We start from the raw sequence: 19,523 nt of genomic DNA, 5'->3' as shown, positions 1-19,523 counted from the left end.
AAAAAAAAAAAAAAAGTAAAGCCATACCGGAGGGAAGGGAATGGCAGTGAGAAAACAAAGAAATGTTCCTTGGCAACACGGAGTCGTGTGTTTCCAAGCAACAGCCATTTCTTACCAGGTAATAACAGGTCAAGAGGCTGTACCCTTTGTGGCCTCTCCAGTTCTCACAAACTAATCTCCATCTCTAGTCAGCCTCTTTAACCAGGATGGAGACAGCGAGGCTGCTGTCACAGAGACAAAATGAGCCTGGTTGTGTGACTGCACTGTGCTCTTTTCATGGCTCGCCCTCCAGCGACAGTAGCAACAGAGACACTGTCAGGCAACACGACTGTGTGATTATCAGTCACTCTCCCTCCACCACTGACTGTCTCTCTCCTGTCCATCTCAATAGGACTGTTTGCTTCATTGTTTATGAGCCTGACATTATCATAAGCCACCACTTCTTGAATTCAGCTTGAATGAATGTGATTACACATTTTCACCCTAATAATTACATTACAGCAGCATTGCTACAGTTACTTTCATCAGAACAATAGAGCTTCTTGCTCAAGTCTAGAAAATAATGTTATCAGCGATTTAACACAACAACTGTTTTATACACAATTATTTAATCATAAATATCAGATGGGTCCCAGGTGTAAATTAGAACCTAAGAGAAAATAACACACTCAGCTACTGGAAAATTTTGAGTAGCGAAGAAGTATTACTGAAAAATGATGAATAGCAAAGAGCGAATTCATCAAGGGTGTTGTGCTATTTGAAAGTTTAATAAGGCAAATCATCACAAAAATCCACAATAGTACTAAGACACAATAAAAGTTGTCCTACAGGAAAATATGAAATTAGCCACTATTTTAGATCTTTTGTTCCAACATGTTTTCTGAACTTTAAAGTTAGCAGCTTTTCATTGTGCTTCTTTTTCATGTGTGCTTCTGAAATGACATATGCGCCTTTCTTGAGTCTTCAGCATTCCTATTCATGTTAAACCAATTTCCCCGGTGATGTTTCCACCTGAACCTCTGTTGGCGCCTTGGAAAACCTTAATTAGGTTCACCCAGTGAGGATGATGAATGTCTGAACAAGGACTAAAGTGCTTCCTTTTGAAAGATGATCCATGCACATTTTATGCTGTATAATAACAGTATTCCTTAGGGTGTTTACAGTGTGTATGAATGCACAAACTTGATTTTTCACTTTCACGTTTGTTCACACTGAGGACAGCAAACAGCCTACAAATACTTATCAGTCATGTAATTGCAGTATGTCAATCATGTAAACTATTCTTAGATGCTCACACACACACACACACACACCAGTTCCCACCATCCCTCTAACAAATAATTGAGATAGTAAAACAAGATATAAAAGCTGGGGCACATTTTTAAAAATGTGCCTACAGTATATGAGAAATGTTTTCCAATTCAAACTTTAATTTTTAATTTTTAGAGTTGACATGGAAAGCAGTAGACTCTGTCAAATACACGTGTATAACACTTGTTCTTTCAGGTGTTTTTTTCTCCAGTCTTCTCATTAATAAGTGAACACATACTGATCAAAGGATTTCAAGATGAAACCTAACTGCACACTGTGTTAGTAAGACAAATATGTGAAACCTCTGCTTCTAGCTTACCTTAGCGCACTGCATGTGGTTGCAGCCCTCGTTTTTCTGTATTGGGGACTTGCAATTGGCGCAGGGTTTGGCGTTTGAGAGCAACCACAAGCAGTTGGCTGCATCCTCGTAAGCTTCACTCACACCAGCCACTTCAACAGGAGGAGAAACAAATAAAGGCATAATGAGACAGAATGAGAATGGCTATTACCACAGTGTCTAAACAGACCACTGCACTGAGTAGGAAATTGTCCTGCTTGACTAATGTGTATTGCTTTTATATTTTGCTAACATCTCCCAAAATGCTCATGCACCCACCCACACAGACACACAAACAGAATAATTGGCTATTATCAAAGCACCTCTGGTGTGCCATTTCAAATGCCAAGATAAAACAGAATCTGGGGAAATCCAAGGGGAAGATAGTTCCACAACAAAGTAATTGCTTTTATTTTTCGACTGTCACATCAACAAAGTGGCACTTTGGAGCGACTTGGACCATCTTAAATCACCTGTTAAATTGCTCAAATTCCAATTACTGCTTCTAAACATTGTGTACTTTCAATAAGTGGGTTGTTCATTTTAATTAATAATTTATCATCAACATGGTGGATTTTAATTGGCTTAGCACTAAACAGTTTGTAATTACTGTGGTTGAGTTCCAAGCAATTTAGCTCCAAATCAATCACTTGACTGCAACCCAAAAAAGCTTGGGCGAGTAATGGCAGGTCAAAGTAAACTTCCCTGTTATAACAATTTACCATCAGGCAGCTTAATACAATTCTACTGGTATATAGACAAGTTGGGTGACATTTAAATAGATAAATAAAAATGCATCGACTGTGCCATTATTCCTTAAAATCATTTGACATTAACTGACATGTAACTTCATATAAAAAACACACCAAAGACTAAAATAAGTAAATTGTTGTCAATACTCACATTCCTCAGGTCTCATCTCATTGACTTTCTGCAGCCACAGCTTCCAGGTCTCACAATCACAAGGCTCATGGGCCTCGCCTTGGCACTCCCTGGAATATACGTAGACAGATAAAGGTGACGCAGACTGTTAAAGTGAACTATTCAAAGCTCCCATTCTGTCACTAGGCTACCCAGAGAATTAAGACAAATGATGAAAACATAAATCCGACAGCTCTGTCAGCGATGCTGTCAAAACCACCATCAATTGGCCATATCTGCCTTCCAGCCGCACGCCTTCCTCATGTCAAACAGAACTGTGTAAGTTGGACCTGTGTTACAGCCAGTTCCATTATGTGTCTGTTTCAATGTCATGTCAACTGTACCCATGAGTAAACCTGACAACTGAACCTTACGGCCACTTTCAGGAGCCATTAGTGAGGTGAGGCGCAGTGAGGTGTGTGGTATTGGTTGTGCTGCGGTGGAGATCGTGCTATGACGATAAGGGAGCTGCCAGGGCATTCTCCAGGGCTTTGTGAGTAAGAGTACAAGGGGACAGAAGGTGGAGGGCTGCACAGCATCTGCCCTTCTGCCCTTGAGCATACTGCTAAGCTAACACACACACAGATAACATGAGTAGATACAAATATATGTACATGGAAAATGAATGGATGACAACAGCATAGGCGTTGGAATTTGGCTTTCAAGGGCTGTTTAAGATAAACTTTAATGATGAAGTCATGCTGGTGGCATTCATCTTCACCCTGAGTACACTATTAAAAGTTCTTAACATACATTTGTATTCTCTTAAAATACATTTAAAATAGACTTACAGACAGATAGATTCATATTTCCACCCATATTCCATGATGGCTGAAAATACACCCAATAGAAAGTACAACATTTGCAACGGGAGGCTTTTAGCCAAATTCAGCACACAACTGTCGGAGCTAAATTATGAGTGTTCAGGTGGTTTTCACCAAAGCCACTTTGTCCTCATACTCAATACTCTTAAACCACTGTTTGCCAAACTCCAGGTGGACTGTTATATGCCTTTTACTCCAGCTAGCCACTCCATCATTACAGAATAATCAATGGGAGTGCTGTTTTTTTTTTTTTTTTTTGGAGAGACGGTTCACACTGAGCTTCAGAGCTCTCTGTTGGAGAGGCCATTAGATTCTTGGTGGGCTCACTGAAAATGGTCCCTCTTTTCTAGTTACAGAGTTTGACTGGACGCCTAAATCTCAGATGAGTCTTGGTGATTTCAACCTTTTTTTCACATTCACAGTAATAGAGCACCTGGGAACAGTGCACACTTTGATACTGACACTTTACTCTAAGACACATTAAATTATCAAACTTATCAAAAGATAATTCTTTGCTTTCAGTAATCTACCTTACTATTACATTAGAATATGTCAAGTTTTACACAGCAAAAGTCCAAATTTAAATCACAATACACATAATTACAGAAATGTTTAGATTTTTATACAGTGTGATACTGATTACTGACCAGCAGAAGAGGTGGCCTTTTCCACAGTCTACAGCAGGGGCCCTAAGAAGGGGAAAGCTAAGAGAATCTGAGGTGGAGGTCCCCGGTCCCTGATTGTTCAGTCTCACCGCCCTTTCACACCCTGCCTGAGGACACCAGCGGATTGCTGGATTGTTCTCCACGAACGCCTGTCAAGTGAAGAAGCAAAGAAGAACAAAATCAGTCAGTCAATTTAACAATTTATTGTTAAACTGGAACTATTTTAGTGAGGGTCAATGTATCACACTATATTTCAACCACAATGTTATCTGTTTCAGGGTTGAAAGTTTCCGCCACAAGAGATCAGTGAAATTAATTTGCCTTGTAGAAGGCTGCATAGGTGCACATACATGTGACCAAGATCACAAATGGAGCTGATAAAAACATGTCGACTTCTGATCAGTCAGCCAACCTCAACACGTCCTCAGTGCTGCCCTATTTTGGAAGTAATTCAACCTTTATTCAACCAAAAATGAAAAGACATTAGCCTGGAGTTATGACAGTGACTGTGCAGCTTAAATGAGAAAATATTTTTATGATCATTTAAACAAAGAGTCATTTATTGAGATTCGTTCCTCTTAGACTTTTAAATTAAAACTAAATACAAGTGAGATAAAGGTGCTTATTGGAAACTGTATTACGAGCTAAAGTAAATGTCATTCCTGGTTGCTTTGTAGTGGGCTCGGGCAATTTTGTGAGAGAAAAGAAAATGTTTCCAAGTGAAGACCAGTTCATTTCTGATGTATTCAGTTCAACTAAACTATGCAGCCTACATTTGGAGTCCAAGAAAATCTCTCTACTCATCAATGTGTATCCTTTGTGCTCTTCCATGTCAGTAAAATGACATCATTTTAACAGTATTTATAGAAGGCTTGCAGTTAAAATAAACCACATTTCTGTTACCTTTATGTCAAACTGGAGGTAACGCTTGTCCATCTCTCTAGACACCACACTCTCAATGACTTCCACAGGCACGAGCTGGTAGCAGTCAAAGGCCGGGCAGAAGATGTTGTGGGCTTCACCCTCTTGGATCTTTAGATTTAGAAACCTGAGGCAATATACATACAATGCAAAAAGTGATAAACACAAAAAACACTGAAGATCAGTGTAAGAGAATTAGGTATACCCTGAGCAGAGTCTGCAGGCCAAACAAAGACTTACCCCTCCCAACATCCTCTGCAGAACTCGTGGCCACAGGACATATCAACAGGTTCTTCGAAGACGGAGATAGAAGACATGCAGATACCACACTGTGACATAAAAGACGAGGGAAAACAGTACAAATAGTTTCAAGTCAGTCTAGATAAATAAATAAAAAAAACCTTCTATAAAAGATAATTTTCTGATTTCTAATTCTTAAAATCTGTTTCAAAAAACCCTCCAGTACAAGTCATGCATTATTTCATAACCTTTGGAATGAAAACATGAAGCTTTCGAATCCTGAGAACAGGCATGCTCAAGGGGCCAAATTTTTGAGATTCTATGAGATGACTTATTGAGAAAAATTAGGTCGATATGTCAATGTGTGTAAACTAAACACAATGGTAGTCCTTGATTCATGAAAAAACACTGTGCCAAAGGCCAGCCCAGGCCAAGTTAATGACCTCTCATTAGCATGTAGCTAACAGATTACTTTCTCACAGCCACAGAACCTCGAGATGCAGACACAAGCAGGGACAAACACACACAATCTCACACACACTGGCCTTGTTACAGTAAAGGACTAACACTAACAAAAGACATAAAAGGAGCAGTGTACTTTAACAATATAAGTATTGATTTGTGAAAGAGCAAAATGTGATATAATCAACTGTAACCTTTAAATGGGCCCTTGAGTAGACCGGGTCGATTGGCACAGCGCCATTCAAGGCATGCCTTTTCAGTCATGACAAAAGATACTGCCAGACAAACGCAACCTATAATTTTTCCCGCGGAGTGAAATAAAGGCCTGTCACCTTCAACTATCATCGAACAGTTTAGTTCACATAGCGAATCAAAACATAATTTGTCCACAAAGTGTCTACTTAATGTTTTAGACACTGGAAAAAAAAAAAACTGTCAAAATTTTCCCCACAGGTAGCAATGTTATTTCAAAAGCTTGAAAATCCCTGGTCGGCATTATCAGGTGTCAAACACATTATAGGAATTTCTAATGCATAACTTTTGTAGAAGGGATTTACTGAAAGGATCAGCTTTCCATCCTTACACGGTATATAAATTCTGAAATGCATGTAATAGCTAAGAAAATGCCTCTTTTATGTGTGCAGTGAAGTTCCAACTCATTTAAAATACAATTTTCAGGATTCAATACAAGCACTTCTGTGTATAGAAGAATCACAACAAGAGGGGATTATATTGTTAAACCGGTTATAATGGGTTCCTACACTTTAATTAAAATGTATAAATGAACTGATAATTTACTGGAAATGTTAACACATATCACCAATTAGAAGTCAGAACTTTTAACTTTGTCTTTCTATACTCTGACCTCTTGATACCTTCATTGGCAGTCTTCTAGGGTCAGTGGTTAAACTGCCAACAGCATAAAGGACAGCTCACATTACCTGGTGTAATTTCCATCTCGTCTTAAATGCTCACAAAGAAGACGGCTGAGGAAAATGTTAAGCGTGTTTGATAATTATCGGGAAATCCCAGACAAGGTCAGGATAATGGGAGAACAATTAAGCGGGGGGTGTGCCAATCCTCTTGCAGTGGGGGCTCAATAAGGGTCCATAATGACCTTATAGTTGTGCAAATTCTGTAAGCACAGCTGTGGAAAATACACCTGCTGTGAGGTTTTGACAACACACATCTCCAACTCATGGGAGCTGTAATTGTTGCTAGTTAACCAAATATTTATTCAGTCTTTGTTAAAATAACATGTTCAAATTTGGCTTTGCACACAATGTTTGATACCTGTTCACATTAGCTGTGGACTGAAAACAAACAGCTGCAGTGTGTTCAGAATCTCCCTATGCTCTGTAAATTCAGCATCTCGTCATAGGAACATGATGAGCATGACATTTTAACACTGAGCAAACAAATCTGAAAGGTGCAATGGGATGTTCTTTCTACTTGTTTTGATCGTCAGACTCATTTTGATAACATTTATAAAGTATTTTAATATTCTCTCGTGTTACCTACATCAAAATTAACAAACCACTTAGTCTCCCAGGAGTACAGGAAGTCCTGCTTGTGTTTAGGTTTGTGGGTGAGACCACTGGCATGAATACTAATGCGTGCTTGTAATGTAATGCTGGGAAATAATGCAACATTATGCATAAAGACAGGTGTGGCAGTGAAAATTTAAAGAATTCAGCAGAAACACTTCAGGAAATCTGTGGCACTGGAGGGACTCGATTTAAATAAGCATTGGTGTACAGTTTTTATGGGTACACTGCCAGTTACTATTACTCTGTGCTCTTCCGTGCTAGCTTTATCCTTTGCTGCCGTAGCAGCTTCTTGGCCAGGAAAACATGCAGCTCCCTGGGGCTACTCATCCTGTGGTTTAATTTCATCTGATGGCTCTTCACTGATAAGTACAGTTAGATGATAGACTTCACTAAAATGATGTTCTTATCTACTCTATCTGCAACTGCCATTAAAAGTTTTCTTCTAACCCTTTAACCTAAAATTTATTTTAAAAAAAACTAAAAAAAGGAGTTCGGCAACAGCTGAGTAACTTCTTTTTTTGGTCAAACTTGGACTCTGACCAGTAAAATGTGGCTGGGGGGAAAAAGTGACCATCTCTGAATTTTGCTCATCTCTTATTCTATTAATTTAGCGAACGCTGATGAAAGGGATCCCTCAGGCATCTCTTACCAGAGAAACCTCCTCATCAGCAGGCATGAGGCTGATTTGGTCTGGGGAGGTGATGGAGGAGCGGGTGGTGCGAGGCGTCCGTGGTGAGGGCAAGGTGTCCCAAGCATTGTAGCCAGTTGGAGGCGGGTTGGGCATTTGTACCCCTGAGCGTTGGCAGCATTCCTCAGCATTGATCATCCAGGCCTCCAAGAGCTTCTCTTTGTCCCAGTCTGCCAAAAAGTAAAGATATACTTAGAGAGAAAGAAATGCTAACACATAAAAGCAAAAAGAATCAAAAGAATGATTCAAAAGAATCATGTAAGTAAACAAGAAATCTCTTTCGAGCAGAAAATGTTTAATTAATTTGAATTAATTCATTTCAGTTGATAGAGGGAAATCGTCACTATAAGAGAAGTGCACTATGTAGTAAAAGACTAGTTCTTATAAAAGTGGAATCATAAAGTTTGAATGGCCAGTTGAGCTTACTTTTTAAAGAAGAAAAAGCCCCTAATAACAATTTTTTGTAACCACAGCCGAGACTTTTATAAAAAATGTGATTTGCAAACAGACCTTTTACTCAAAGCTAGAGGTACTCTGATCTAGAATCACCTAGTTGAGAGCATAAAAACCAATACAAACAAGATAAAAACATTGTGTATTTTGTGACAGAATTTTATAAATCTTTATGAATGTAGGCCTTGAACAGACATGACGTCAATGACAATATATAACAGAATCCCCAGTCTGATAAACAGGACTATGTCCTCAACTAAATTCTCATTTCATCCACACAAAATATCTATCTATTATAAAACTTCTTTTTGGTTTCAGTCCATCCTGTCTTATATTTGTAAGAAACACATTGCTGAACCCACCAAAGCCCACACAAATACCGCTTATGTGGCAACACTACCACCTAAACCTTCCAAACAGCCAACAACATAGACTTGCTGCCATCTGGTTTTCTGTTTTAGAATAGCTTTTCAATATCACATTAGCACAGGAACAGGTTTGAGAGCTTTTTACAATAAATATTGAATGACTTGTGGACTGCCTGAGTCCAAATTTTCTCTGACAAAAAAAGTCCCCTCCTAAAATAAGGAACATGACCCGGTCAACCGTGCAATTAGGCCATTATCAGCCCCGAGACACGTTTCACCACCAATCAAATGCCTTAGACTCTAAATGGCCCCGTTTAGATAATGAATACTGCAACAATTTCCTCCATTTCCATTCAATTAAAACTCATCAATGAATATGACCCTATCTTCATGCTTTTGGCCATTAAAAGCAGTCTGAAATTAAAAGTCTTCACATTTAGTTTTGAATATCAAAACGTAGCTATGGAAATACTAATACAAGTATGGAAATATAAAAGTTAGGATATGTGGAAATGTGTCCAAATCTTCACAAGAAATTAATAAAACTAAATTCATAAACCCCAAATCCAGGAGAATAACAAACTCCTGTAATGTTCCATCCCCATTAAGCAGATAGACGGCATTCCCATGACAGAGTTGAATAAATATAGCAAGAATCTGGGGTCACTCTCTCCCCTCTAAGCTCCCAAAAGTATGTCTAATATGTAGCACACGCAGCTCAACAGCCAGGCTCTGCCCAATAAATTAGTGAATGTGGTATGTAAAAGCTGAACATCAACCCCAAACTGTGACACCATTTTAGAAGTCCTGTACTAACCTAATCTGAGACAAGTTAAATTAAGAGGAGCCTCAAATCAGATAACACCATCTAAAGTTCGTCATACAAGAGTTTGAGAACTGGTGGCTCAGGGCTAAAAATCAAATCAAAACTGTGAAACTGTTGCTCAGTACTAGAGCGATCCTAAGTTATAAGAGTATTAGCTGAGTCATTCGGAGCAAGTCACTGATGTCTGTGAGCAAGAAGAATGTGGATAAATGAAATTCCGACACTCTCTTTAGATTAAAAGGCTTTCACTGATTTAAACTATTGGTAGTACTTGTCTCTTGATCGCAGTGATGACTCGACTGAACACAAACATAGTATTGTATTTTATATGAGCTGAACTGTGTTGATGTGTTCATAATGTTTGTTTGTAAATTTGGATGTATTAGACTCATACTCAGTAAGGCTTGCAAATTGCCCTTTAATTCATAGCTACCAGTAATTCATACACCAACACATTTAATAAGGTTAAGTACAATTTGTCACTGTAGATTGGAATATATTTTCACTGCAAAGATATTGGTTTGTTTTGCAATGCTCCAACCAACCAAAATGTTGGTATGCCATTCCTAATCTGTGATGCACACCTACCATGTATGCTGGCAATTAATATATACTTAAAGCAATGGTGTATGATGGAGTTCAAGCGAGCAGCATTGTACCCAGCAACAGTACAAAGCCTCAAAATAAATCGAAAGTGCAAATGTAGAAGATGCAACTTTTTCCCCAAGGTAATACAAACCTGCATTTGCAAAGCAATGTAGGCACTAAACAAACAAACAGCCTTTGTGTTATTATACATATTAATTCATGGTTTAACCTGTTTGTGGACTTGTTTTCAACTGTATGCAAAGCTGGAGTCTGTGTTGTTATTTACAGTAAATGCCAAGCATGTAAGTACCCCAATTTGTGGATGTTCCCACGTTTCTTCACATATTTGATGGAAAGGACAAGCTCACTAAAATAACATTTAGAGCTTGTAACAATGACCAGTGAGAGCAATACAAGTGAAACGCTATCTGATAACAAAGGCTCACAACAAGCCTCTTTGACTGAAATCAGTGTAGCATGAAGTTTATATGAGACACGGACCCTCTAATCCCAATAAAAACAAAATAAAAGATACATTAACAATAAATGTTTTCTTTATGAGTACAGGGTAAGCTCTTTGTAGATCTTTGTTTTTTAAGCATATATTATTTCACAAAGCAATATTTGTGTATAGCCTTGGGATACTGCCGATATATGGTATCTGTTTTAACCACTGGGCACTAGTGGACAAGGACAAACAGATACTCAAGTGTGTGTGTGTAAGAAAAAGAGAGTTTAAAACTACCATGGGCACGTAGCAGTGCCTCTGCAGTGAAGAGAGGGGCCTGCAGCATGTCGGCTGTCTCCACTATCAGCATGTCCTTCAACCTCCGTAGATCCTGAGGCCGCAGGCCCTCGTACAACTTGAGAGGAAGGCACAGGAGAGGAAAGGACACAGACAAGATGGGAGGAAAGGAGGATAATAACACAAGGGAGGAGAGGGAATGAAGGAAGGTAAGGAGGCAAAAAGAAAAGTAGGCAGATAAAAGTAATGAAAGAGTAAAGGGAGTGACAGAGGGTAAGAGAGGGAAGGGAGGGAATTTGAAAGAAAGATGAGGCAAAGGGGTGAAAGAGAAGAGAATTAAAAACAGTAATAATAAAATCATTGCTAAATCATTACACATGACTAAGTTGGGCCCAATGAGCTAACACACTGATGATGACGACGATGACAACAACAGGAGTCACATGCCTTGTGACAGACTGTGGCTACTTTGTGTTTGTTTAACCAAAGCGTCTGAAACATGTGGGCCTGACCAGCAAAATATTAAACAGTGGACTGTAGACAAAGAGAGTCGGATTTTAAGAGGGAACTACAGACCAAAATCTATAACTGACAGTTCTTATATCTCTCTTCTGTTCATTAATTATGCACCTGAAAGCATGGGACTCTTATTTAAAACATTGCTTTCAAGGAATCTTAATTGTAGGCGGCTTACTTAAAAGAGTTTCATCTGAAATAACAATGACAAAAAATGTTATGTTAAGTCTTCATTTGATTTTTCAACTGTTTGGTATTAGTAACGTTATAAATGATACCAGTTGAGGATGACTAACTGAAAGCTGAAAACCCTCTGCCTCTTGGTATGTTAGTCTGTACCTCTCTTCGGTCAAGAGCTGCGTACTCTGCCTCTATACCCTCTGCCTCAGGGGCAAGAGAGAAGACCATCTGTGACTCCAGGCACAAGGCCAACTCCTTGTGGTGCTGCTTCTCTGCACAGTCACATGGAGTCTCGCGGTTTTCGTTCTCCGCAAACAGGTCCGCTTCTCTCTGCACCAGAAACTGAGCGGGGGAAAACAAGAGGAAAATTTGGTTTTGAGTAATACACACACTATATGCAGGGCATGTTCTAAAGCTCAGCGGCTTAAATATGTATTCTGAAACAGCTTCAATTACAGAAAACACAGAGTGCCACTAACTGTTGATGGAAAAGCTACATAATTAAGGCAGATATGGTAATCTCAATTATTTCATATATACTGTGATTGTGATTATTACTTACAATCTTAACATTTTATTTTTACTTTTCAAAGTGCAGAATTTCACAAAAGTAAAAATGAAATACAGTAAGTGCCTTTTTACAAAGACAATGGCTGAGCCACTTTTAAGAAAATGTAAAAAATGATTTTCTCAAGTATGAATATGTAAATTCAGCTTCCCAGTTCATTCTTTTCTACTTTGTCTTTCGGTACATTTTCTGTTCTATGTAGGGTTTCTCTCTTTTTATCACAACAGACCTGCTTGCACCTCAACGCTGACATACGCTTTTGCGTGTAACGCAAATTACATTTTTGGGGATTAAAAAATAAATAAATCAACCGTACAAATTTATATGATTAGGAGTGATTATAACTCATGGAAATGCATCATAATTGCAAATTATGGTTGTTCATGTTCTACACTAAATCGTTCATCATTGGGATTGCAGTTAGATTATACACAAAATCCATTTCAAAGTTAAATGTACGTACAAAGGCAGATATTGAAAGTCACACTGTGATATATTTACCTATGTGATGCATCCTACCACAGAAATAAATTCATGTGTTCTGTGTTTCAGGACATCGTCCCAAAAGAGACACACAAGGGAGTGGTTTGATTGGACTTAACATAAAGGATGTGATCATGCAAAATAGTATTATCCAGGCTCACGACTGCATCTTACTGTTATAAATGTTCTCAGTACAAAAGTAAACAACATCTGTTAACATCAGTTACTCTGACCCCTTTTTTATCTTCCTTCCGCACAAAATGCTCTCTGTCTTAGTGCTATGAAGCCTTTGAAATATACCCAAAATATCATACTATCTAAGAATATTTTATATTAACGTGTACTAAAAACAGGATCCACAGGATTTATAATCTCACCTCTACACAAGTCTTCATGCCTGAGGCAGCAGCATAGTGCAGGCAGGTGTATTTCTTGTTGTCAGTGGCATTGACATCAGCACTCTCATACTCTCCATGATCCAGCTTTGCTCCGGTCCATGATAGGATGATTTGTAGACATTCTGCCCGACGCTGTTTGTCTTCATATGGCCGTGAGATCCGGGGATGCAGCGCCCCCTCTGATGTCAGGATCTGGGGCCCCATGCAGAGTAGGTGCAGAGATGTCTCATTGTGCACATTACGCTTGTTAGGATTCCCATCTTTGCTTAGAAAAGACCTGAAAGAATAAAGGCAGGGACAGGAAGAGCCGTTGAATTCAAATGCTTGCCAAGAAATTGCTTTGTTTGAGCCCACAGCATACAACACAGTAAATAACATGAAAAACATTTAATCCTCCGACAAACCAACAAAGGCTGGAAATAACTAACGTGGCTCCTTTCTGTGGTTTCAGTGCTTCATGTTGAAATTAGGATCATCAGAATCGGGTCTATCCAGGCATATGTTTTGCTTCCACTCTAATTTGTGTTACCGGCTGACATTTTACAACCCCTGAGCATTTTTTCAAGTCAAGTAGCAATGCAGAATTGTTAGCACAGAAACAAAAGGGCCAGAGAGAAGTAAAATTGAACACATGCGAGGTTGGTAGCTTGTGGGATGGGAAGCTCTTGGAGCCCCATCCTATTCCATCCCAGCATGTTGCATTCCTAAGAGCTGCTGACAGATGGCTATGTGGAGAGACAGATGGGACAGACATATAGGAGACAAAACATGAAATTTATTCTCTTTCAATGCAGCAATGCAGAACTCGATGGGATCGGCTGATTGCGTGGTTGCAACATAATGCTGAAAAAGACACTTGATATCTGAGCGAGCAGGTGCCACATCAGATCCAGAATTTAAATAAACCCTCATCCGACCAACACTTCAATCAATTTCCCCTCACTGAAAACAGCCAGTCTAAAAACATGCACTGCTTGGAATGTGTACATTATGTCCACTCGCTTGTTTGTTTGATCCTATCTGAGCCATATCCTGACCTGAGTAGGCGTGTCATGGCGTGCCGGGCAGCATAGTGCAGTGGAGTGTTGTGCTGGTAGGACTCTCCATATGTAGCGTTAGGATCCAGAGCCTCCTTGAACTGCTGGTTGCTCTCATACAGTTGGCAGGCCAGCACCTCATCCCCGTTGATGAGAGCCTTACGGAACTTGGTCGCTGTGTTCCCCATCTCTTCCCCTAATGTAGGTTCAAGGTTTGACTGACACAGCAGCCTCTCAAATTGCCAGCATACTTGATGTCCTAAATAAAAGAAGAAGAAAAACAGTTAAAGTGTTAAATTCCTTTGTGGCAGTGTCCAAGTTTAACAAGGCCTTGTGAGCTCCTCTGGCATTAAAAAAAAAACTCAAGCTGATTCTTCCAATAAGCCGAACATATTGTCACCACTGTGTCCGAGTATTAAATCGCTTCCACTCCCACTGAACAGCAAGGACAAGAGCTGCATCTCAGGCTGCTCGGGCTGCTCTGCCCCCGTGTCAGCGTCACCACTGCACTGTAACCCACCTCCCTGTGTTTATCGTTTTATTTTTTTGTTTAGAATAACTAAACATAGCGCCAACAAAGCTCAAACAGAGAGAAGGACAAGACTTCCTCTGGCATCACCAGGAGCTTCCGCCTCTCCGTGCCAATGCTGCCCATCCCACTGAGGCCAGGAGTCATTGTGAAGCAAGATATCCTCAACTCAAGAGCAACATGCAGCGAGTCAGCATTTCGCTTCCACCAGAGCACCATATGGTCATGACTGTTTGGGCAATGTGACGCTTTTATGTATTTTTGGTCAGCAACAGCACATTTCAACACGACAAAAGACTGTTTCCTTCAGCACAATATATTCTACCTCACCGCCACGCACAGTAATATGAAAGAGAAGAAAAAACGGCTCCTTGAAAACCTTTCAAGCAAGGCTGCGGATGGATCTGACTCACTGGTCTAAACTTTACACAGTATCAGCACTCTACAGTTACCTAAGTGACTAATGTGTGTGTCACATATAAAATGGAAAAGGGAGGCAAGGCAGTTTTAGTAATCTTTGCTCATTTTCCAGGAAAAGGTATTACTTTTAGAATTTCTGACAACACCCTCAAACAACGTGAATCGAATAAGAAGTATAAAGAAACATATCCATGCATTCATGTAATCAGTGCAACTCCTGCAGCAACTTTAATTATTTAATGGTACCAAAGCAATGCAGCCTGTAACCGCTTTATTAGTCTATTACATCTATTACAGTCCTGCAATAAATCCTACCGTTATGAAGGTTATAGCATCCTGATTGATTCAGTTTTAGCTTGTACCTAATAAACTGGCAGCTGTGTATACATACCTCCTTAGTAAAAGAGGAGCTCACGTGTTAATACCAAGTCCAGAAACGGACACTCATTGAGTTTAAAACACGGTTATGATGTCTCACTGTCGTGTTTCCACTTTATAGAGAAATGGAGGTAACTGGGACAGAGGCTGAATCGGGGAGAGAGGGACGGGATGGGACATGGACTCCTCCTCACTCTCTGCAACACACTGGTAATAAGTCAGTTTACATGCATGAATTATTAAGTAGTAAGTAACTATTCACTTTGTGATTATGTGTGAATCAAAATGTGTTAACCCACTGACAATATTAGTAAAATATAATATAATATAAGTATAATAATAATATAATATATAACCCTTGAGACATACACCACAATAACAAATGACACATGCATCATTCAAACAATGAGTTTAAAGTTCATCATGTAAAGAGCAGACACCCTCATAACCACAGAGCCAAAGGGAAAGACAAACACACCGTGTCCCACCTTCATGAACACTTGTAAACACCTTATCTCGGGTTATATAACCTCATAGTTGGTGACAATTTGACTCGATAGGATCACTCCGCTAATGTATAACTGATTAACCTGTCTGACAATAGTTAACGACACTTCTAACCACAGCAGCAGCGGCTAACGCTATGAAACATTGAACAGTCTGTCTGCGTAGTTGTCACTAAACTCCTCCGTGCAGGCCTTTCCCCATGATGTGTGCTTGTTTACGGTCCTGGCTAGCTCAACCCGACGTTACTGTGTCATGTTGTGGTAATGAAACACACACACACACACACACACACACACACACACACACACACACCGCGATCACTCCTTTGTTACCTTTCTGCTTAATGACAACATTTCACCAGGCGACTGACCTTAAGGCAACGCGAGCTGCAAACCACCACCACCACCACCACCACCACCACGTTTGTCTGAAGGGTTTGTGTGTTGATCACAGTAGCTGTGTGTTATTCAGAAACACACACACACATCCTGACGCCTCCATCTGCGGCGGCTAACGTCAGCGCATACGAGGCTAGCGGCTCAGCTAGCGAGCTAAGCTAGCTAAACTTAGCTAGCCCAGTTTGATAAAGTAAACAAAAGAGTAACAAGTATCCACACTTACACGGACGGGACATGTCACTGTCGTACACACTGATGTCGTGGATTGGCTGTCACTCGTTGAGGATGATAAACAGAGGCTTTTCTGTTCTCCAGTCCATAAATTGTGTGTGTGTGTGCGGAGCTGCTGCTGCTGTTCCTGTCAACTCTGTGCTGGGCTGACACACGGGTTGCCAGGTTTCCAGCACAACCCCCCAAAACAGGCGGAGAACAGAGTTTACATCCTAACGTTGTGATGTTTTTGGACCCTTATGACATGCAATGATTAACACTTAGTTAATCATTGCATGTCATGTTTTTATGGAAGCCAGTTTTATCCTCGTCGTCTTTATTATGGTTGCATATTTTGTGTGGTGCAAAAACCATGAGGACATTTTCAACTCAACACGTCCCTGCTGTAGACCCTTAAGGTGTGATTGTTGGGTGAAAATGGTAAATTGAATTCAGTGTTATGTCAGATGCGTCTCAACTTCAACAGGCTATATACTCTACTGCTGATTTGTAGCTGTGAGTACAATAAAATGCCACTAGAGTGCGACAGAGTCCATAGAAACAAATACTGATCCTGGCTCAGCATAAAAAAAAGGTCCACTCTTAATATGACTTGCAAGTTTTGACAATTATTTGCATTAAGACAAAAATGAATAAATAAAAACTACATCCTAGAAAGTGTGTCAGCTGAATTTATGTGGCTTGTTCCTCCATCATGCTCCTGTGCATGTTGTGGTTCTTACCTCAAACATAACTGTTCAGGTAATTACAGACCATCTTTAATTGGTGCATTCATTTATCAAACCAATTCTTCATTATTAATATTAAATGTACATATTACCCCATGTTATGTAACATGTGGGCCATTAACTTAAAATAACCACCCAGATACTAAATAGAACACATATGCCTTTTATTATCAAATATCATTGCCATGAAGGTATATACACCATATTTTTCCTAACATTTATCAGTGCACAAATTTCATATCAACAGGCCTTCAATAAATAATCTGTAAACACATAATCTTGGTGTGAAGGCCGATGGAGTAATGTATGCACGATGAAAACATACATAACACTGTTTAAAAAAAGAGAGAGAGAGAACTTAAACAAATGCTTTGGCACTTTCAGAATTACAAATACAGGGTTACAGAAATTGGGTAGTCAAACAATAAATAGCCCAGGAGGACAGATGGACTATACATATAATAGATGGAATAAGTCAGTATATCGAGATGTCAGATGCCCCTTTGACTTCATGTCATTGTTTTAATGTGTCCTTGAATTTCCACCACAAAAGGAAAGGAAATCATTTTTCACTACCAAGACTAATCCCGGGTGTGCGCATAACAAAATAAGCAAAAACAATATTTCTTATTGATGATGACAGATGAAGAACAACCAAAATGACAAAATGAGAAACAAGACATTTCAGAGACACAACATTTAAGGGTTTGTGTAAAAGGAATAGTAAGCTGCAATGCTTTTGGATGAGGGGGTTTCTTTGCTATAGGAGCTACTGTTGGTGACAGCAGAGGCCAAGTCTTCGCACTTGATGTCAGTGGGTGAGTCCTCTGTGCTAGGACCATTAAGAGACAAGCGCCTTCGTTTACAGGCTGTGGAATAAGAGTCAGCCTTGTCTAAGGACAGAGCTGATGGCTGTGTCTCTGTCCAGGAGGAGATCAGACCTCCACTCCCGTTCACCTCCTCTTCTATCTGTGCTTTAACTTTGTTTGAGTCCTCTGAGAAACCAGCAGTGGGACTGGGCCTGGGTGACCAAGGCAGGCTGGGAGTAACCTTTCTCTGGTATGCTGCTCTGGACCCCCACCCCGCAGACATGGTGGTGAAAGGAGAGTCTGGGTAGTAACTGAGAGCGTGAGATGTTTGCATTGATAGAGATTTGATACCATAAGGAAGCAGGGAGCTTGAGTATTCCCCTTCATATGGTGTGAGATCTATCTTGTTGCTGGTGCTAGTGCTGTTTCCCCCTTGCTGCATCGAGGTGACAAACCACCTCTGTGAAGCTCCATCCTCTGTATGAGGTGAGAGGAGGCTGTTAGTCTGCGGCACCGCTCTCTCACTGTTGTAGAAGCGATTCTGGGGAAGGTTGTTGACAAGTTGGTCCTGGAAGATGGGCTGCATGGTGTAGCGGGCACTGGGTACAATCTGGTGGGCTCGGGGAGAGTCGGTTGGAGATGGAGTGAGGCGGTCATGCTCTGCAGCTGTGTACATCCTGAAAAAACACACGTTCTTATAAAGATCGAGGACGGGCAGTGATAAAAATGATGGTGTGAAAATGTCTTTTAAGTCTAGTTTGCACACACATGAAATAACAGATTTAAATTGGGCTAGAAAGAAAATTGCAGGACATTTGATGCAATAAATGTTGCATGTATTCCTTTGTTGTAAAACTGTATTTACAATTTATACGTAATGTATGATTTGTGTGCAATGTATGACAATGAAGTTAAATACTCACGAATCATAATTATCTCTGAATCCTTTGGCAAAAGGGTTGTGATCAATTTTCAGCTGTGTGATCTAAAACAAAGCAAAATGTAAGATTAATGTACACATGTTGAACAGAAAGAAAACAAACGTAAAGAAGCACCATGCAGTTACATGTCTGCTAAGATTTGAAAATTACTATTCATAAGGACACACTTAAGGAGTTTCACTGAAGAAAAAAACAAGATATAACATGCAATCACCATCTCACAACACAGGAATATTGGTCATGCTTACATCAGTGTTCTGGTAGGCAGTCACAGCTATGAATTGGGTCTCTGGGAAGGTGAAGCTCTGAGTCTTCATGTCACTGCTAATGTCCTCCACCCCGTCCTCGGTCACCTCCACGATGTGCAGCCTTGGCTGGTACTTATGCAGCGATTGCAGGACAATCATCTGCATACATAAAACGTCAGTTCATTTTTTATTCAAATTATTGTTGTTGATTTTCAGAACAAACCAAATTTGCGCAATTGTTTTTTTTTTTTTT

At 39.9% G+C, this 19,523-nt stretch overlaps 2 protein-coding genes across 4 annotated transcripts in view; both read right to left on the bottom strand.

Moving 5' to 3' along the window:
* Positions 1 to 16,715, bottom strand: part of LOC104924529 (ankyrin repeat and IBR domain-containing protein 1) — a 30,809-nt gene extending 14,094 nt beyond the window's left edge. For 2 of the 3 annotated variants that reach the window (XM_010737900.3, XM_010737901.3), the window contains exons 1-11: positions 16,537 to 16,715; positions 14,082 to 14,340; positions 13,024 to 13,321; positions 11,755 to 11,937; positions 10,900 to 11,017; positions 7,881 to 8,089; positions 5,220 to 5,308; positions 4,962 to 5,106; positions 4,041 to 4,207; positions 2,552 to 2,640; positions 1,631 to 1,761 (exon numbers count right to left, since the gene is read on the bottom strand). In XM_010737900.3, the coding sequence (XP_010736202.1) occupies positions 1,631 to 1,761; positions 2,552 to 2,640; positions 4,041 to 4,207; positions 4,962 to 5,106; positions 5,220 to 5,308; positions 7,881 to 8,089; positions 10,900 to 11,017; positions 11,755 to 11,937; positions 13,024 to 13,321; positions 14,082 to 14,269 (1,617 nt within the window). In that variant the 5' untranslated portion in view covers positions 14,270 to 14,340; positions 16,537 to 16,715. Of the gene's footprint in view, positions 1 to 1,630; positions 1,762 to 2,551; positions 2,641 to 4,040; positions 4,208 to 4,961; positions 5,107 to 5,219; positions 5,309 to 7,880; positions 8,090 to 10,899; positions 11,018 to 11,754; positions 11,938 to 13,023; positions 13,322 to 14,081; positions 14,757 to 16,536 lie in introns of those variants that run through there. The other variant, XM_019260082.2, reaches the window with a different exon arrangement.
* Positions 16,716 to 17,415: 700 nt separating this feature from the next.
* eomesb (eomesodermin homolog b) overlaps positions 17,416 to 19,523 on the bottom strand; it is a 5,411-nt gene continuing 3,303 nt past the window's right edge. The window contains exons 5-7 of the mRNA XM_019260077.2: positions 19,271 to 19,429; positions 19,005 to 19,066; positions 17,416 to 18,758 (exon numbers count right to left, since the gene is read on the bottom strand). Of these exons, the coding sequence (XP_019115622.1) occupies positions 17,972 to 18,758; positions 19,005 to 19,066; positions 19,271 to 19,429 (1,008 nt within the window). The 3' untranslated portion in view covers positions 17,416 to 17,971. The remainder of the gene's footprint in view (positions 18,759 to 19,004; positions 19,067 to 19,270; positions 19,430 to 19,523) is intronic.

The sequence above is a fragment of the Larimichthys crocea genome, chromosome XIII (genome assembly GCF_000972845.2).
Source record: "Larimichthys crocea isolate SSNF chromosome XIII, L_crocea_2.0, whole genome shotgun sequence".
Classification (NCBI taxonomy): Eukaryota; Metazoa; Chordata; class Actinopteri; family Sciaenidae; genus Larimichthys; species Larimichthys crocea.
The sequence above is the reverse complement of the archived record's forward strand: the minus strand, read 5'-3'. Positions and strand labels throughout refer to the sequence as shown.